Here is a 17,525-nt window from a genome sequence, read left to right as displayed (position 1 = left end):
TTTGTTAAAAAAATAATTTTTGTTGGTTAATTTTTATTTGATTTGTTTAGTTTTTAAAATTAAATATTGTATTTTGATTGTTATTCTATGACTTAACCCACAATATACCACATATTAATTTTAGGACCAAATATGTAACATATGTTTGTCAAAATCATCTTAACCGAGAAAGCTTCTACCACACAACATTATTCCAAATTTAACATTTAATCTGAGAAATCATATTTCTTGAAATTTCAACCCGTTCTCTAGCAAAAAATCATATTTCTTGAATTTTTTTTTCATATTATTGACCCATGCTATAACAAATCAAATTAGAGTGTTTATAATTTTAAAATTTTGATCTATCATATATTTATGATATTCTTAAAAATATCAAATTAAAATATTTTTAAATACTTCAAATTAAATTATTTTAAAAGTTTATTATAGTATATAAAATTATACAATTCAAGAAACGAAATATATGAAATTGAATTTTAATATTCAGATTTTTACTCGCTATTCAGTCAAAAATTTAGTTTGATAGATATTTTTTAAAAGAATAATATTATTAATGCTTGAATATTTTATAGATTGAACAATTTATATTAGTTTTAATAGTATGACTTTGAAGTATGACTTTATAGTTTATAGTATGATTTCAATGCATGATAAATTAAAGTTCATGCCCATTCGTATTTAGAATCATTTTAGTCATTTTTTTATAGTATGACTTTGAATCTTTGCCTAGTTTTCTTTGGCAATATGGTTGAGACATTTTATACATTTTTTTATTCATCAGTTGAGCACAATATGTCTGTTTTAAAAAGTTTAAATTACATCATATGCAGAAAAAATCATAAATTTTATTAACTAAATATATTACATAATTATTTAAAATAATTTAAATATAAAATCAAATAAAAGTGAAAGAAGAATCACATATGTTTGTTTTAATTAGGTTGAAAGATTTCCTTATCTTTTAAATGTTATTTATAATTGATTTTATATGTTACTATATTAACTAAATGCATCTTGTCCCTAATTACCAAAAATCAAACTAACTTGTATATTATGATACACCTAAATCATGAATGTCATAAGTCTATAACCAAAAAATTATATATATCTATTATATAGTCTAAAAGAAAAGTCATGAACTTCCGAAATATTAAATAGGGGATAACTATTTTTCTACGGTAGAGAAAAACTAGAAGAATTTATCCATTTTCAATTCTATTAAAATTCTACTCAAATCTAAAAAAATTATACAAATCATAGTCGTTAGAATCACAAAAAAAAAATTGGAAATCTTTTACGGTACAAAAAGTCTATGAATTAACCACATGGTAGTGGGCTTCCCATCTGTTGGAAAAGTTGTCATGTTGATCCAGGCCAGGGATCAATTCTTTCCAGATGCGTAATTGCTACTCATTTAAAATTTAAAATCAAAAAGAGATGATAAAAGAATAATTTTTTTAAATCTGGAATAAATCTTCTAAATATCTATATTAATTATATTATATATATGGATATTGATATGCTCAAATTTAACCCTGAGCTACTTTTGCAAATTAAGAGATCAATTGTAGTACTTAGGGATCGAATCCACAAGAACTCTAGATTCACACAATATATTTAATATCTTTTAATTATGCTAAACAGAAATATTTTAATTAAATTGCAAAATAAAACAGAAAATAAAAGAGATGTAAATTCAAATGGATTAAACGCTAGGCCTAGGGAAATTCTCAGGAAATCTTGGAAAATCAGATCAATTAATTAAACAAGCAGGATTCAACAATTAAGCACTGTTCTTGAACTCTAAACACAATTGTAAAATAAATCAATTCTCACTGCAAATATTATCTAAGTTTTAAAACCCAAAAATCCAAATCTCTTTGCAAAATTCAAGTTAAAAACCAGCAATAAAATCAAGTTTAGATAAGTTCACAAAATCACTAATCCAAATCTCTTTGCAAAAAGTAATTTTGCTCACCAAAGGTTTTTGTCAGGAAAATCAATTATATTCTCATATCAATCAATAATCCTAAGATCTAAATCCAGATGACTAATCAAAGATCTAGCATTAAGAACAACATATGATGAAGAACAAGAAAGATAATGAATCCTAATTTAACAGATCTAACAATCCATGAAATCCCTAATGAGAAACCCTAAACCTAACAAGCAGATCTACTCAGACATAATTGTATGAACACAAATCATGAGTAAAATAGATAGCATTAAGAGATTAAAGGGAGAAGAAAAGGAGTTCTGAATCTTCTCTGAAGGAGTCTTGATTCTTTTCTCCAAAAGCTCTCTAAAAATCTCTCACAGGGTTTTGCTCTCAAAGTTGTAGGGAAAAATAAAGTTTAGGTCTAAACAATGACCATAAAAATCATATTTATATTCCTAAACACGTCCAGTGACTAATGATGCAAATATGGAAAACTTTGGGGCAGCTTTGTAAATCTTCAAAACTTGTGAGGAAAACTTCCGATTTTGTCTTTGGCCTAGCATCGATCGATGCATATGTTGTGTCGATCGATGCACCCTTCTGAACATGTCTCCCAACTTCGTAGCTCAGCCTCAATGCTTGATTATGCTCCAAATCTTCTTATTTAGCTCCATTATGCTCCCATCCATGTTAAATCCTATAAAGACTCAAAAAAACTCTAAAAATACCAAAAAGACTCTACAAATAAGACTTATATCATGGCTAAAAACACCTAAAAACCATGATATATCAGATATTTAAAATATTTTAATTGTGTTTGGTTATAAAGATAGTAGATAAAGTTAACTAAACTTGTTTGGATATGAATATAAGCATTTAATGGTATTCAATGGTAAATGTTTCAAAAAACATATTTTAGAGCAAAAAATATTACAAAAATACTAGTTTAGATTCCATAAAACCGGAAATAATATAAGCATGTACCATAAAAATCATATATATATATATATATTTATAACTATCTCTCTATAGTTTTTTGGTAAAAGAAAAATATTTCATGAATCTACCTACTTACAACTACAAGAGATAGAAAATGCATAAAACTTCTATGAAATCTTGTAAAATTTTTATTAAAAAAAATCTTGTAAATATGCGATATGTAGAAAATGATACTTATTGAAGGAAATTTCAGAGTATCGAGCAAGGAAACATTAGCTTGACTATTCTTGACAATACAATTGTCACCATTTCTCACTACAAGAAAATAATTTTATTAAGACGAAAGATTTAGTCACAATAAAAAGTATTTAGTCACAATATAAACATTGTTACGAATTTGTGACGATTTTTGAATTGTTGCAATACAATGGTCACAAATTTTTATTTGTAATAAAAACGTCACAAGAGTTGCAACGAATATATTAGTAACAATTTTGTCATCAATAATTACGACACAAAAAGTAACAAAATTGTCTCAATTACAGACTAACAAAACGTCTTTAAATCGTCACAATTCATGTTTCAAATAACGTTTTAATTATGTATCTTATTATTACGAAACTATAGTCTCAAAAAGTCAACACATGATAATTAAAAATTTGTCGCAAAATTTTAACAAATACTCAAAAATCATGATATTTTGTGACTATCATAATGTCCAATCTTATCATTAGAAGTAAGTTTCAAATGGTAAGTTATTACTAAAAAATTCATTGCATATGATAAAAATTATAACTAAAAAATTAATCTCAAAACAATATTATTTTTTAAAATTTATTATCATACAAATTTTTTATAATCATAAACATTAGATATACATTATAAGCTATCTTTATTCTTACAAAGAAAATAAATCACAAATTCGACCAGCTGCACATATTCGATCAGAACTTTCATATTATAACTCCTATAGAAACGATTTTAGGCTCTCTAGAAAGGTAAGACTCAGATCTTTCTAACGGCGGATAGATCAGCTTCTGGTTCAATTTGTAGCAGTGGGAAACGATTTCATAAGATGACTGATGTTAATTCGCGGATCTGCGCAGAATAGGTTTGAGAAATCATGTATAACTTTTAATTTACAAAAAAGGTTACAAAATCCTTTGGGAAAAACTTACATATATGGGTTGGGAAATTGCTCACCAAAATTCGTCCATAAAAGAGTTCGTTTACCCTTTCTTTTCCACCATCTACTAGGACATGTAAGATCTGTCTTTAATCTCAATTGTGGCTCTTTGTTCTCTTTTTCTCAAATGGTTTACTCTCTCTCTCTAGATTTTAGAGGCACGAAAATGTAAAGAATAAAATCCTAATCATCTCTTAAATAAGTCTTATTAAATTAGGGTTAGAGATTTGGTTTAATGGGCTTTGCATAAATTACATAACAATTTACACTATTTTATGACTAATGTTTACTCATTTTAATATCACAAATTGTGACTTGCATATTTGTTATAAGTTCATAACTAATTTGCAACAACATATTGGTCACAATGTAGTTATAAGAGTGACGATTAATATTATTGTAGCATATTCGTCACTATGTGTGACAAACTTTCGTTACTGATTTTTTCCGTCATAATATAGTGATGAAAATACTATGAATTTGTGACAAATAAATTTAGTCATAATATCGTATTTAAAGTGTCACAAATTTGTGATGAAACTTTTTTGTCTCAAAAATACGTCTCAATAAAATTATTTTCTTGTAGTGTCTTGGACCCATCATACATATATAGTGAGATTAAGAAGGATGTAGCTTCTCAACAACCGCATTTAATTAACTACAAACGTCAATGAATCATATATTAATAGTTGTGTGTCTATAAATAAACCATTTGCATATGTACATATTGTAGAATAATACAATAAAACCGGAAGCCAAAATAAGAGATATGGCAATAGAAAGGCAAGTGACGGAAGGAGAGGAGCCAGTAAGTCCATTTGCGCGGTTGTTCAGCTTGCCGGGTCTCGATGTCTTGAACATTATAACCATTGGATGCAAAACCGAAGGCAATGCATCAACAGTTGTTGAAGGCTTAAAGAACACACTGATCAACCATCCACGCTTCTCTAGCATACTGGTCGGTTATTAACGTACACACACAAAAACACGTTTTTATTGTTTATATTTGAAGTTTCATGAATTCCAACTCAAAATAAATATAAGATGAGTGTGTTATTCCATATACCGTATATTACGTTTGGGTTCCTCCTAACATCATGTGATACATGTAGGTGAATGGTCATGGTGAGCACAAAGGAAAAGCTAAATGGATTCCAACGAAAGTAAATGTAGAAGAACATGTAATTGTTCCGGATATAGATCCCAACATTGAGAATCCTGATCAATTTCTAGAGGATTATACATCTAATATGGCTCTTTCTCAGATGGATATGTCTAAACCTTTATGGGAGTTTCATTTATTGAAACTTAAAACATCACATGCCAAGTCTGTGGCCGTGGCTAGGTTCCATCACTCTTTGGGCGATGGGATGTCTCTTATGTCTCTTTTACTCGCTTGTACTCGGAAAACATGTGATCCGGCCGGAGGCATTGCCTACTTTTGTGGCTCTGAAGAAAAGCAAAGCGAAGAACGTTTGTTTTGCTTTGGTTGCTTGGTTATGGTTCATAGTTAGAGTTATGTTCCACACTTGTGTTGAAGTTATCAAGTCTATGGTTTTTATTTGTAGTGTGAGGGACATCTCAGCTCATGTAATGGGTAAACCAGGGGCTACACTTAGGGCTAATAAGTCTATTCATCGAATAATTAGTTTGGATGATATCAAAATGGTGAAGAACGCCTTGAATATGGTATGTTTGCTTTATTAGTTCTTTTTTCTATTAAAAGATAAATTTTTATGAATTTTCTCTTTTTTGTTGACATCCTTTTTTCCTTTTCTCATGCATAGACGGTAAATGATGTTCTTCTTGGGATGGTACAAGCTGGTCTTTCTCAATATTTGAATCAAAAATTCGGTAAATCATTCACTCTGATTTAATGTCATAAATATTCTTAATATATTTCTAATTTTTTTTTCGAACTTGTAAACAGATCCTAAAACATATTCAAAGTTAAGAAAAATTCTAGGAAAGTTATGCATTCATGGTCTTGTTTTCTTCAATCTAAGGCCAAGTAAAAATATCGAGGTGCTAAATAACATACACCAAACCATCTTTGTAAGAATCTAACACATAGTTAAGTCAATATATATGCAGGAATTGGCAAATATGATGGCAAAAAGTTCAAAGTGTAGATGGGGGAACTTAGTAGGTCATGTTCTGATTTCCTTGGAGATGAAGTTAAACGATGATGTATTTGAATATGTTCGACAATCCAAAACTATGATGAATCTTAAAAAAGATTCTCTCGAACCTGTATTTTCCCATGGGTTGTTCAAATTGACATTGGCGGTTTTTGGATTTAAGGTAAGATGTTAAATCAAAAATATATTATCTTAATATATGCAGTTCCAAATATATATAATCAATGTATCTTGTGTTCTTATCAATATAATTATATGGATGTGTGTGGGGTGGAAAACAGGCACTCAAAACTCTTATTAAGAGAACGTTTGAAAGCACAATAATGACATCAAATATCTTACATTGCTGCAAATACCTTTGGTATTCCACAGGTACTCTCTAACACATATAGATTCTTGAAACCATCATAAAGGCTACTAATGTTAGATTATCCCACATTTTAAAAAGATTTGATAACCATGATTCAAAGATGGAGAATTTGGTTCGAGAATCATCTCGAGGAATGTGTTGAATATAGCATATCAAAGACAGAGATTAATCAACAACACTGATACACTACTATATACTCCCTCTGTTTCACAAAAAGAGTCATTTTGGGAGCTTTTCTTTGTTTCACAAAGACTGTCATTTTGTATTTTCAATGTGATTTTTAACATCAAATTTTCTAATTTATCCTTAACCCAAAGCTTTTCTTATTGAATTTCAATTATAAACTACTCATTAAATAGGAGCATATATGTATAATTCAATTTTTTCTTAATTTGTGTGTAGTTGGTCAAAATGACACTCTTTGTGAAACAGAGGGAGTATATTTCTTTCGTTAAATACAATTTATTGTCGTTTGAACTCTTTACTTTGTCACAAAGAGTGTCTTTTCGTATTACTAGTGCAGTTTGTATTTTTTTAATATATATATATATATATATATCATATTATTAATTAGAAAAATATATGTATAGAACGTAATAAAAAAAATTATACTAGAATTTTTCTTAGTTTATGTAAAACATTTTAAAATGATAGTAATTTTTTTGTGTAAGAAACTAAATGTACGAGTTCCTCCACCGTGTACATCCAATTAGTTGGGAACCTTAATTGTTGAAACTTAATTATGATGTCTCTATTTTTTTTCTTTTTCCTTTTTGGGAACAAGGGACTCGTTATCTCTGTTCAAAGCTATGTGGACAAACTTATAATTAACATCGCGGTTGATGTAGACGTGATTCCAGACCCTCATCACCTCTGTGATCTCATCGTCGAAGCTCTCCGCATGATGAAGTCTGCTGCTCCACAAAGATCTTTCAAGCTTCAGAGGTTTAAACAAAATGCTGATCAGCGTGCGTATCCAAGAAACCTATTTACAACATAATCAGTTATTCAATATTTGAGCGTGTCACTATTTTTATTAGATTGTCTATTTACGTCTCATCTTTATAAACACTAGACTATTATTGATCTAGAGCACTTCTACAATAATTTATCCATAAATGTTTGTACCAACGTGTATTGAATCCAGTGCCGGCGCTGACCCAGTGCACAAAGTGCATTTGCACCATGTCACAATATTTTGGAAAAAATTATAAGGTTTTTAGGCTCTTCAATGTTTCATATTTTGATTAAAAAAATCCCAAAATACTGAAAATTTATAAATAAGACCTGTAAATTAGGAGAAAAAAAAAATTTGACACAAGGTGCAAGAAAAGTTTGAGCCGGCCCTGATTGAATCAATGTATATTTCCTCACGTCTCAAACGTGACGTCGCCGAAACTTATAATTAATCATGGACCCGCTATTTTTAATATGAAATTTTGATACATAGACGGCATAATAACAACCTCTAACCCAAAAGTGAAGGCATGACCTAATTACAAATTAAAATATATTACATATAAAATTCAACAATAACACAAAACCATGCTACCGTGAAGAATACATCAAGAAAACAACAACAACAAAAAGTTAGGGTTTCAGAAAGCAAAAGTATGGATCAACAAGCGGCGCCAAGACTCTGGCCGAGATAAACAAAATGCCATGTTAGAGATATGAGCGTCAATCTATTTAACCAAGACCACTAGACAATAATACTTTGTATATATATATTTTTTATCTTATTTTAGAAACTACAGTTGATCCACCTGGCGATAGATATACGACCTGGAAATGAACCAGAGCATAATGACCCCAACGGCACTAAGAACCGCAAGTAACCAATAGAAGTAATCGAGATGGGCTCTGTTCAGATTACTGTTGAACCAGCTGTCTCCAGCATTTCCTCCAGTGGCTAAGTCGATCAGAGAGATGAGTAAGCTGCTCAATAAGCTTCCCACGCCCAACACACTTAAGTAAAGCGCAAGACCGATGCTTCTCAGCTCAGTGGGGACTTGGCTGTAGAAGAACTCTTGCAGTCCCACTATAGTGTGTACGTCGGCCAATCCCAGCAACAGATACTGGGGGACTAACCACCATATCGACATTGGAACAGTAGCTTTCGGTTGGTCTATAAGACCGTGTTCTTTAGCAGTCTCGAGCCGTTTTGACTCAACCAGAGCTGCAATCACCATAGTGAGAGCTGACAGTACCATTCCAACTCCAATTCTTCTGAGCATTGTAAGGCCACAAGGGTCTTTAGTTATCAACCTGGCGATTGGGACCAAAACACGGTCGTAGATGGGGACAAAGATGACAATTGATATGCCAATAAGAATCTGAAGAGAAGCAGGTGGGATCTTCACACCTGGAAAAATTGTTCTTTCCATAGTGACACCTTGCTTTGTGAAGAAAGTCAAGGACTGCGCACATGGTATGGCGTAGGCGAGAGTTGCAAGCCATACTGGAATAAGTCTAATAAGAGCTGTGGCGTCACCTACATCTCTAGACTTGCATGTCATATCTCCATCGATGGGAATAAGCAATGCTTTGTTGAGAAAACTGTCACAAGAAAGTGGATTAACTTCATAATCATGCAAGTATGCAACAAGACTCTCCGAACCGTAACACCTACGAATGCTATATGTCAAACATACCTCGACTCCTCTGGAGAATCTTGAGATGGATTTCCCTCCAACTCAACTTTGCACAATTCTGAGGAACTCAAGCTTTGGTTCTTGAATGCTACAAAGAAGACTCTACCTATCCTGGTAAAAGGGTTGGTTTCTTCTTCTTGTCTTCTTTTACTGTACCTATAACATCTTCTCCCTAGCAAGAAAAGAACAAGAGAGATCACCATGAACACACATGGTATTCCAAATCCAAGCGCCCAACTAAAGTATTCCTGGATGTACACAACCACTAGAATCGCCAGGCCGATTCCTGCAGACATACTAAGGTACCACCAGTTAAAGAAGGAGCTTCTGTCAGATCTCTCTTGAGAATCTTTCTCATCAAACTGGTCAGCACCAAAAGCCTGAACACAAGGCTTGTGTCCACTCTGTCCAATAGCCACCAAATACAGAGAGAAGAAGAAGAACGCATTGAGTAAAGAAGAAGGTGAAGAGCTCCCTTCAGTAGTGTTGGGAATCAGAAACGCAGATAAAGTCAAAAATGCCAAACCCTGACACCAAATCCAAACTCTTTTCTCAGTCAAAAGCCAAAACCCATTATAAAGATTCTATTTTTATTAATCAAATCGAAAGAGAGGAGACGAACCAGAACGTAGATAAAAGAAGAGATGATAATAGTTCGATACCGACCGAGAAAAGCGTCAGCGACGAAAGCTCCAAGAAGAGGAAGAAGAGTAGCGATTCCAGACCAAGCGTTGACATTAACGGCGGCCACCGCCGTGGATTGACCAAGTGGTCCAGTCAAATAGCTAATTAGGTTTGATGCGATTCCAAAGTAAGCAAACCTCTCCGCCACCTCCACACCTACGATTACAAAAAAAATGTTCCTCGTAAATTTCAGAAATAGTGTTGGAAACAGAGAGAGAAGTAACTTACCGATGATGAACCAGGCAGCTCTCCATCTACCGGTATTAGATCTTCTGGCGGCGATTCCACGGTGGTCAACGGCGCCGGTGACGTATTCTTCTGTGAGAAGAGTAGCTTCTCCACAAGTCGTCATTTTTTCCTCTGTCTCCGACGGAAATAGACAAGGAACGATATATGGTTTCTTTGTTTTGTTTGTTTGGAAGACGAATCTGGACAAGTCTTCGTCGGAAAATTGAAACAGTCATCATACTCATAACAATAAAAAGGATTCCCAGATCTAAGGCCTTATTTATCGGGGGTTTCAGGGAAGAGCTCTTAGTCTTTTGTTAAAAAAAAAATAATCAGAAATGAAGAAAAATGGTAAGATCTTCCCTTATATAAGAGACTGAATCTTGGTTTAAGGGGCGGTATGTGTCACCATTCGGTTGGTTGAAAGAATAATACAAAAAGGAAAAAAAAAACATTTCCCCTTCGATTTTTTTCTTTTTTCCTCTCTTTCTCTCTCGCTCTCGCGCTCTCTCTCTCTCTCTCTGTTGCGATTGAATCTAGATTCATGAGGATGCATGAGAGGCGATTTGAATTTGGATTCCACTCAATCAGAAGTTTTTCTTTTTTCCTCTCTCTCTCCGTCGATTGAATCGACGATGCCTCGTCTCCGAGAGGATCTATGAGAGGCGATTTGAATTTGGATCCCACTCAATCAGAAGAGATTGAAGCAATTTGAATCATATGGTAAGTTTATCAATACAATTAGTGATTGAATCAGTCCCGATTAGTGTTTTATGATTAGGGTACTTTGATTTTTGATCGCAATTTAGGGAGTTTTTATGTTTGTTAGAAAATTAGGGTTCTTGGTGTTCATGTGTTCTGATATGATCCATATGTTTAGTAGATGTTGTCTTCTTAATCTCCGATTATGATGAATTTGAAAAGATTTGGCCTTCATGTCTCGCCGATTTAACTGATTTTGTCAAAACAATATCTCTTTCAATATCACTGTTTTTGTAACTGTTTGTGTTCTTGACACATGATTGTATAATTTAAGAGTACATTGCTCTTGTTTGATTTAGCTTGTAGTAATATCAAATAAGCTTGTTTAATTGTTTCTTTTGGTTAGGTGAAACGATTACTTATGGTAACTCTATGGTTCCTGATCATGGTTGGGTTGATACTTTGAAGAACCATAAATGGGATTTGGGTATTGTCAAAGAAGAAGCTTGCAAGTTTTCTGAGTTGAAGCTTCAGGTACTCACTCTCTCACTGGTTTTACAAAAGTTTCTTTATCTCTCTCTAGTGGTTTACTCAATGGTTACTCAATTGCTGATTTGTAGGCTGAAACTGAGCAGAGGCCACACAAGGTTAGCTTTTATGTTGATAAGAGTAAGGCTCAGGAAGTTACTAAGGAGTTATCACGACGGTTTGAGAAACGTGGGGTGAGTTTTTGATTTGATAATGCTATTGTAGCATCTGCAGCTTTTGTGTTGTTCTCTATTGAGGTTTTGTTACTTAACAGATTGTTTATGTTGGTTGTTTCAGTTGGATGTCAAAATCATTTACAGTGGAGGTATGGATTTGGATATTTTACCACAAGGTGCTGGAAAGGGACAAGCGCTTGCGTATCTGCTTAAGAAGCTGAAGACTGAAGGAAAGCTCTCTGTTAATACTCTTGCTTGTGGCGACTCAAGAAACGATGCTGAACTGTTTAGCATTCCTGATGTTTATGGCGTCATGGTTGGTTTTTTTGTTTTCAAATCATGTTCAGCCATCTCTCTGCATTTTCGTTTTCATATCGATGTTGAGAATTGTTAGTTTGTTCTCCCAGGTAAGCAATGCTCAAGAAGAGCTGTTGAAGTGGCATGCTGAAAATGCAAAAGACAACCCAAAAGTGATCCATGCAAAGGAGAGGTGTGCAAGTGGGATTATAGAAGCCATTGGTCACTTCAAGCTTGGTCCAAACCTTTCTCCAAGGGATGTCTCTGACTTCTTAGAGTGCAAGACGGAGAATGTGAACCTCGGTCACGAGGTTGTGAAGTTCTTTTTGTTCTATGAGAGATGGAGACGGGGTGAGGTTGAGAACTGTGAGGCGTACACTGCTAGCCTCAAAGCTTCATGTGTAAGTATTGTAACATAGTACAAAATGATATGTTTCAGTGGCATAATAATATATCTGACTCTTGTTGTAATATGTATTAATGTTTTATTATGTTTTGTATGTTTGAAAATTAATAAAAATGAAATATTTTTTTTATTTTTATAAAATCTTAAATGTTTACACATTTATACCACTTCTATTCTATTTAAAATTTTAAAATTTTAAAAAACAATATTTTCAAAAATAAGAAACAATATTTTCAAAAATAAGAGACCTAAAATAAGAACCTACCAATAAAAGAGAAAATTTTATCTAAGAGATCATAGGTTCTTATATTCCAAACAGTACACAATTAATTCATAAAAAATTTAAGAACTCCCCTTATATGAACCTCCCAAACAGTACACAAATAATCAACAATGGAGTTTTTTTAAAAATTCTATTTTTATGAGTATGATGACTGTTTCAATTTTCCGACGCCTACATAACCGCCTAAACCGCTTAAAATTACATTAATTTAATTTTAATATTTATTTTTGATTTTTAATTATATATATTAAAATTATTAAGTTTTATATCTATATACGTAATTATAAATGTTTATATGTTGTTAATATAACTTAAATAAATGTATTTTTCTTAATTTTGTATATAATTTATATTTATTTTTATTTTTCTAACATATATTTATACATAATTTTATATATATAATGTTTTATGTTGTAGACGCCTAAACCGCCTAAAAACCGTCTAGGCCCCGATTAGACGTTCTAGACGCTAGGCGCTGGATCATCGCCCAGATACCGCCTAGCGCTTTCTTGAACAGAACACTGATATAAATATGTAACACGTTTTGGCGCCTACTGTAGAAGAAACCAGTCGATGCCTCCGAAAAGGAGCCGGTTTAACCGGACGACTAGATTGAATCACAAGAAGAACTTTATAAATAACCGGAGCCGGTACATGTGTTGTTTGCTCATTTTTTATTTAACCGTAGCCGGTACACGTGTTGTTTGCTCATTTCTGAATTTACATTCTTACTAAAGTTCATCTCAACAAAAATAAAATAAACTATAAACGAGAATAGTTGCATACTTGCAGTTGCATCATCATCTTGGAGACGAGAATTCGGCTGCTGATAAAATCACCTTACGGAGAGATTTTGCATGCTTCCATGGAGTGTGTATGGTTAACATGGATTAACTATATGGAGGAAGTTGTTCACCGACGGGAAGTTAACTATAGGTTAGTACTGTCAGTGATTCTGAAAAGACTGAAGAAGACGAATATGGGTGGTTTGGAAGTCTGACGTTCGTCTTACACCGTGTTACACTAGTAGTCAACTAATTACATGCTCGGTTTTGTTGGAAGGTGCAAAAGCGGAATTCTTTGTTTCCTTTGTGTATGCTGCTAATGGTGTTGAAGACAGGAAAGCACTATGGGAGGATTTGAAATTCCATCAAGATTCTCCTCTGTTTCGTAATAAAGCATGGATGGTTTTTGGGGACTTTAATGAAATACTGAAAGGGGATGAGCATTCACTTTCAGATTCTCAACCTATAATATCACAGGGAATGCGTGATTTTCAGGAGGTTGTGCAGCATTGCTCGTTTAGTGATTTGCACTCTCATGGTCCGCTATACACTTGGTGTAACAAGCGTGAATTTAGTCTGATCTGTAAGAAGCTTGATAGAGTTCTTGTCAATGATGTTTGGCTTGCTGAGTATCTGCAGTCCTATGGAGTTTTTGAGGCAGGAGGTTGTTCTGATCATTTAAGATGCCGTATTCGAATTGGAGGTGAGGCACCTCGACTGAGACGACCATTTAAATTCTGCAATGTTTTGGCAGAGGATGATAAATTTTTACCAATGGTCAAGGATTTCTGGGATGGTACGGAGGGTTTATTTCACTCGACTTCAGCAATGTATAAGTTTTCAAAAAAACTAAAAGCTTTGAAACCGCATATAAAGCAGTTAAGTCGTGATCGCTTGGGTAACCTCCAGAAAAGAGCTAAAGAGGCATTTGCACATCTCTGTACTTGTCAGACTAGACTGAAACACTGCAGAGCCCAACTGATCAAGCAATTAAGAAGGAAGCGGATGCTTATAGTCGTTGGTTGTTTGTAGTAGGTTTGGAGGAAAAGTTTTTAAAACAAAAATCAAAACTACACTGGCTAAAGGTTGGCGATGGGAATAATAAGGTGTTTCACCGAGCAGCTAAAGCCCGTGAAACTCGTAATGCAATAAAGGAGATTCGTTGTTTGGATGGTAGCATAGCAGACACACAAGAGACAATTAAGCAGGAGGCGGAGAGGTTCTTCCGTGAATTCTTGGGATATAAGCTACCTAATTATCAAGCAATCGATGAAACAGAGCTCGCAACTCTGTTACCATTTCGGTGCTCGGAACAGGATCAGACATTGTTAGTTAAAGAGGTCACGGAGGTTGAAATACGGGATGTCCTCTTCTCTATGCCCAAGGATAAGAGTCCTGGTCCTGATGGATACACTGTGGAGTTCCTAAAGGCGACATGGCCAGTTATCAAAAGAGATTTTGTTACCTCTGTCCAGTCTTTTTTCCAGTTTGGATTCTTACCTAAAGGAGTCAACACCACTATTCTAGCTCTTATTCCCAAGAAGAAAGTAGTGACGGAGATGAAGGACTACAGACCTATCTCCTGCTGTAATGTGACATATAAGGTGATCTCAAAGCTCCTTGCAAATAGACTCAAGCGACTCTTACCTGCTTTTATCTCTCCAAATCAGTCTGCTTTCGTCAGGGACAGGCTGTTAATGGAGAATGTACTCTTGGCGTCAGAGATTGTTGCTAACTATCACAAAGACACAGTGTCGTCTCGAAGCTCTATTAAGATTGACATCTCCAAGGCCTTCGACTCTGTTCAATGGCCATTTTTGCTTATTATCTTTCGCACTCTGTCTTTCCCGGAACAATTTATCCAGTGGATAGAGCTTTGTGTTACTACTGCTTCTTTCTCGGTCCAAGTTAATGGGGAACTGTCTGGTCTTTTCCGCAGTGCGAGAGGGCTGAGACAAGGCTGCTCATTGTCTCCTTACCTATTTGTGATGTGCATGCAAGTTTTGTCTGCTTTGCTAGATAGAGAAGCTACGGAGAGACGTATAGGATACCACCCACGTTGTAAGAACATCAGTCTTACACATTTGTGTTTTGCTGATGACTTATTGGTATTTACAGATGGAACTAAGACGTCTATTGAGGGCATTCTTCAGACGTTTCATCACTTCGCAGGAGTGTCAGGACTGAATATCAGTTTAGAGAAATCAACGCTGTACATGGCCGGAGTCACGACCACTGAACAAGCAGAGATCCTTCAATCGTTCCCCTTTGCATCAGGCACACTCCCGGTTCGCTACCTTGGTCTGCCCCTCCTAACAAAGCGCATGACAACCACTGATTATACACCGCTTCTTGAACGCATTAGAGAAAAATTCAGTAGCTGGACTGGGCGATATTTATCTTTTGCGGGGCGTTTACAGCTGATTAGTTCAGTCATACAGAGTTTAACGAGTTTCTGGATGTCAGCTTTCCGTTTGCCGATAGCTTGCACTAAGGAAATAGACAGTATGTGCTCTGCTTTTCTGTGGTCGGGTCCATCTCTTAATACAAACAAGGCCAAGGTAACCTGGTCTGATGTCTGCTCACCCAAGGAAGAGGGTGGATTAGGGTTGCGTTCCTTACAAGAAATAAATAAGGTTAGCTGCCTTAAACTCGTCTGGAGACTGCTGACGAAAACATCCATGTGGGCGGATTGGATTCGAGTTTACCTACTTAACAAAGGTTCTTTCTGGTCTATTAACGCCAACACACCATCTGGTTCTTGGATGTGGAGAAAGCTGCTTAAGTACCGAGACTTGGCGGCTAATTTTGTTCGGTATGAGGTTAAAAATGGTGAGAGTATCTCTTTCTGGCATGATAATTGGTCACCACTAGGCCGTCTACTTGATATTGCAGGCCCTCGGGGCACTATTGATATGGGGATTGGCCTTCATGCGACTGTTGCAGAAGCGCTGAACCATCGCCAACGCCATCATCGAGTTGACCACTTGAATCAGTTTGAAGCAGCTTTAATGACAATCCGGAACAGAGGACTCTCTGACTCCTCAGACGTAGTTCTTTGGCGAGGAAAAGGAGACCTTTTTAAACAAAAATTCAACACAAAAGACACTTGGGAGCATATACGGACGACCAGAGACAGGCAGCCATGGGCAACTGGTATCTGGTTTTCCCAAGGCACTCCTAAGTTTTCTTTTATAGTGTGGTTAGCAACACTCAACCGCTTGACAACCGGTGATCGTATGCTTTCCTGGAACTCACGCATTGACGCATCATGCTCTTTCTGCTCTGCAACTCAAGAAAGCCGAAGCCATTTGTTCTTTGAATGCTCTTATTCCTCGGGGGTTTGGACAGGACTTGTCTCTAAGTTACTAGAAGCTAAGTTTTCTACAGACTGGAATAGCTCTCTGCAACTTCTAATTGACACATCTTTGGAACCTGCAACTCTCCTCCTTCTCCGCTACGCATTTCAGTCGACGGTCTACTCACTCTGGCAGGAGCGAAATCGACGTCGACACGGGGAGCAGCCAGTATCCTCGGCTCAGCTCATCAAAAATCTAGACCGACAAGTTCGAGACAGGCTACTCTCACTTCCGCCGGGAGGGAAGCACACCGGCTACATGGAGAAATGGTTGGGCTCACGCTAATGCACCAGACTCTTTTAACATAGTTCTTTCGATCAACTATTAAAAGTTTAATCCCATGTTGCACTTGATGTAAAAACTATATTTTTTTTTAAATAAATTTTACATTTTATTAAAAAAAAAAAAAAAAGACTGAAAAGCCTTTAGCATCACACAAAGTTAACACAGTTAAGTGTATCGTCAAATATGAATACCATTCTTTGCCGATCTCTTTGGTAGACTAATGTCCGTAGATTTGTTTTGGGAACTATGAAAACGTAAAGGCTGTATTTCTCGAAGTATCTTTCTACAGTGTTATTAATAAAAAAATCACATGACGAAAACAATTAAAAAACACGCTTCAACTACCAACTACCAACCAATTAACATTGACGTACTTAGACCCATATGCATGCATTATGCTATTTCTATTTTCTTGCCACATAGATAGAAATGCGTGAATAGCAACGGCAGAGACAAGTGTAATGGAGGGAGTGGTCAACTGACCCCAACAAAATTTAATAACCGCTTACGTTTTTTGTTTTCGAAAACTATAAGATTGACCCCATTAAATTTTGTATATA

General features: G+C 34.9%; 2 protein-coding genes and 1 pseudogene across 4 annotated transcripts; 2 read left to right on the top strand and 1 right to left on the bottom strand.

Moving 5' to 3' along the window:
- Nucleotides 1-4,806: 4,806 nt before the first annotated feature.
- Nucleotides 4,807-7,700, top strand: LOC104712795 (wax ester synthase/diacylglycerol acyltransferase 2-like; annotated as a pseudogene).
- Nucleotides 7,701-8,074: 374 nt separating this feature from the next.
- LOC104712794 (protein NRT1/ PTR FAMILY 5.13) lies at nucleotides 8,075-10,484 on the bottom strand. Of its 3 annotated transcripts, XM_087464584.1 has the most exons (5): nucleotides 10,145-10,279; nucleotides 9,855-10,072; nucleotides 9,233-9,759; nucleotides 8,944-9,137; nucleotides 8,075-8,846 (listed from the first exon to the last, which is right to left on the bottom strand). In XM_087464584.1, exons 1-5 carry the CDS (start codon nucleotides 10,266-10,268, stop codon nucleotides 8,842-8,844), a joined length of 1,068 nt encoding a protein of 355 aa, XP_087320710.1. In that variant the 5' UTR covers nucleotides 10,269-10,279; the 3' UTR covers nucleotides 8,075-8,841. The 3 variants fall into 3 exon arrangements, with proteins under 3 accessions (XP_087320710.1, XP_010428067.1, XP_010428068.1); XM_010429765.3 differs by having other exon boundaries at nucleotides 8,075-9,137; nucleotides 10,145-10,484; XM_010429766.2 differs by lacking the exon at nucleotides 10,145-10,279 and having other exon boundaries at nucleotides 8,075-9,137; nucleotides 9,899-10,037.
- On the top strand, nucleotides 10,477-12,394 carry LOC104712793 (putative sucrose-phosphatase 2). The gene is made up of 5 exons (XM_010429764.3): nucleotides 10,477-10,867; nucleotides 11,253-11,380; nucleotides 11,467-11,568; nucleotides 11,672-11,866; nucleotides 11,958-12,394. The coding sequence occupies exons 2-5, from the start codon at nucleotides 11,279-11,281 to the stop codon at nucleotides 12,264-12,266; spliced, it is 708 nt and encodes a 235-aa protein (XP_010428066.1). The 5' UTR covers nucleotides 10,477-10,867; nucleotides 11,253-11,278; the 3' UTR covers nucleotides 12,267-12,394.
- The last annotated feature ends 5,131 nt before the right edge of the window (nucleotides 12,395-17,525 follow it).

The sequence above is a fragment of the Camelina sativa genome, chromosome 9 (genome assembly GCF_030686135.1).
Source record: "Camelina sativa cultivar CO46 ecotype springtype chromosome 9, ASM3068613v1".
Taxonomy (NCBI): domain Eukaryota; kingdom Viridiplantae; phylum Streptophyta; class Magnoliopsida; order Brassicales; family Brassicaceae; genus Camelina; species Camelina sativa.
Note: the sequence above shows the minus strand (reverse complement) of the source record. Positions and strands in the feature narration are given on the sequence as shown.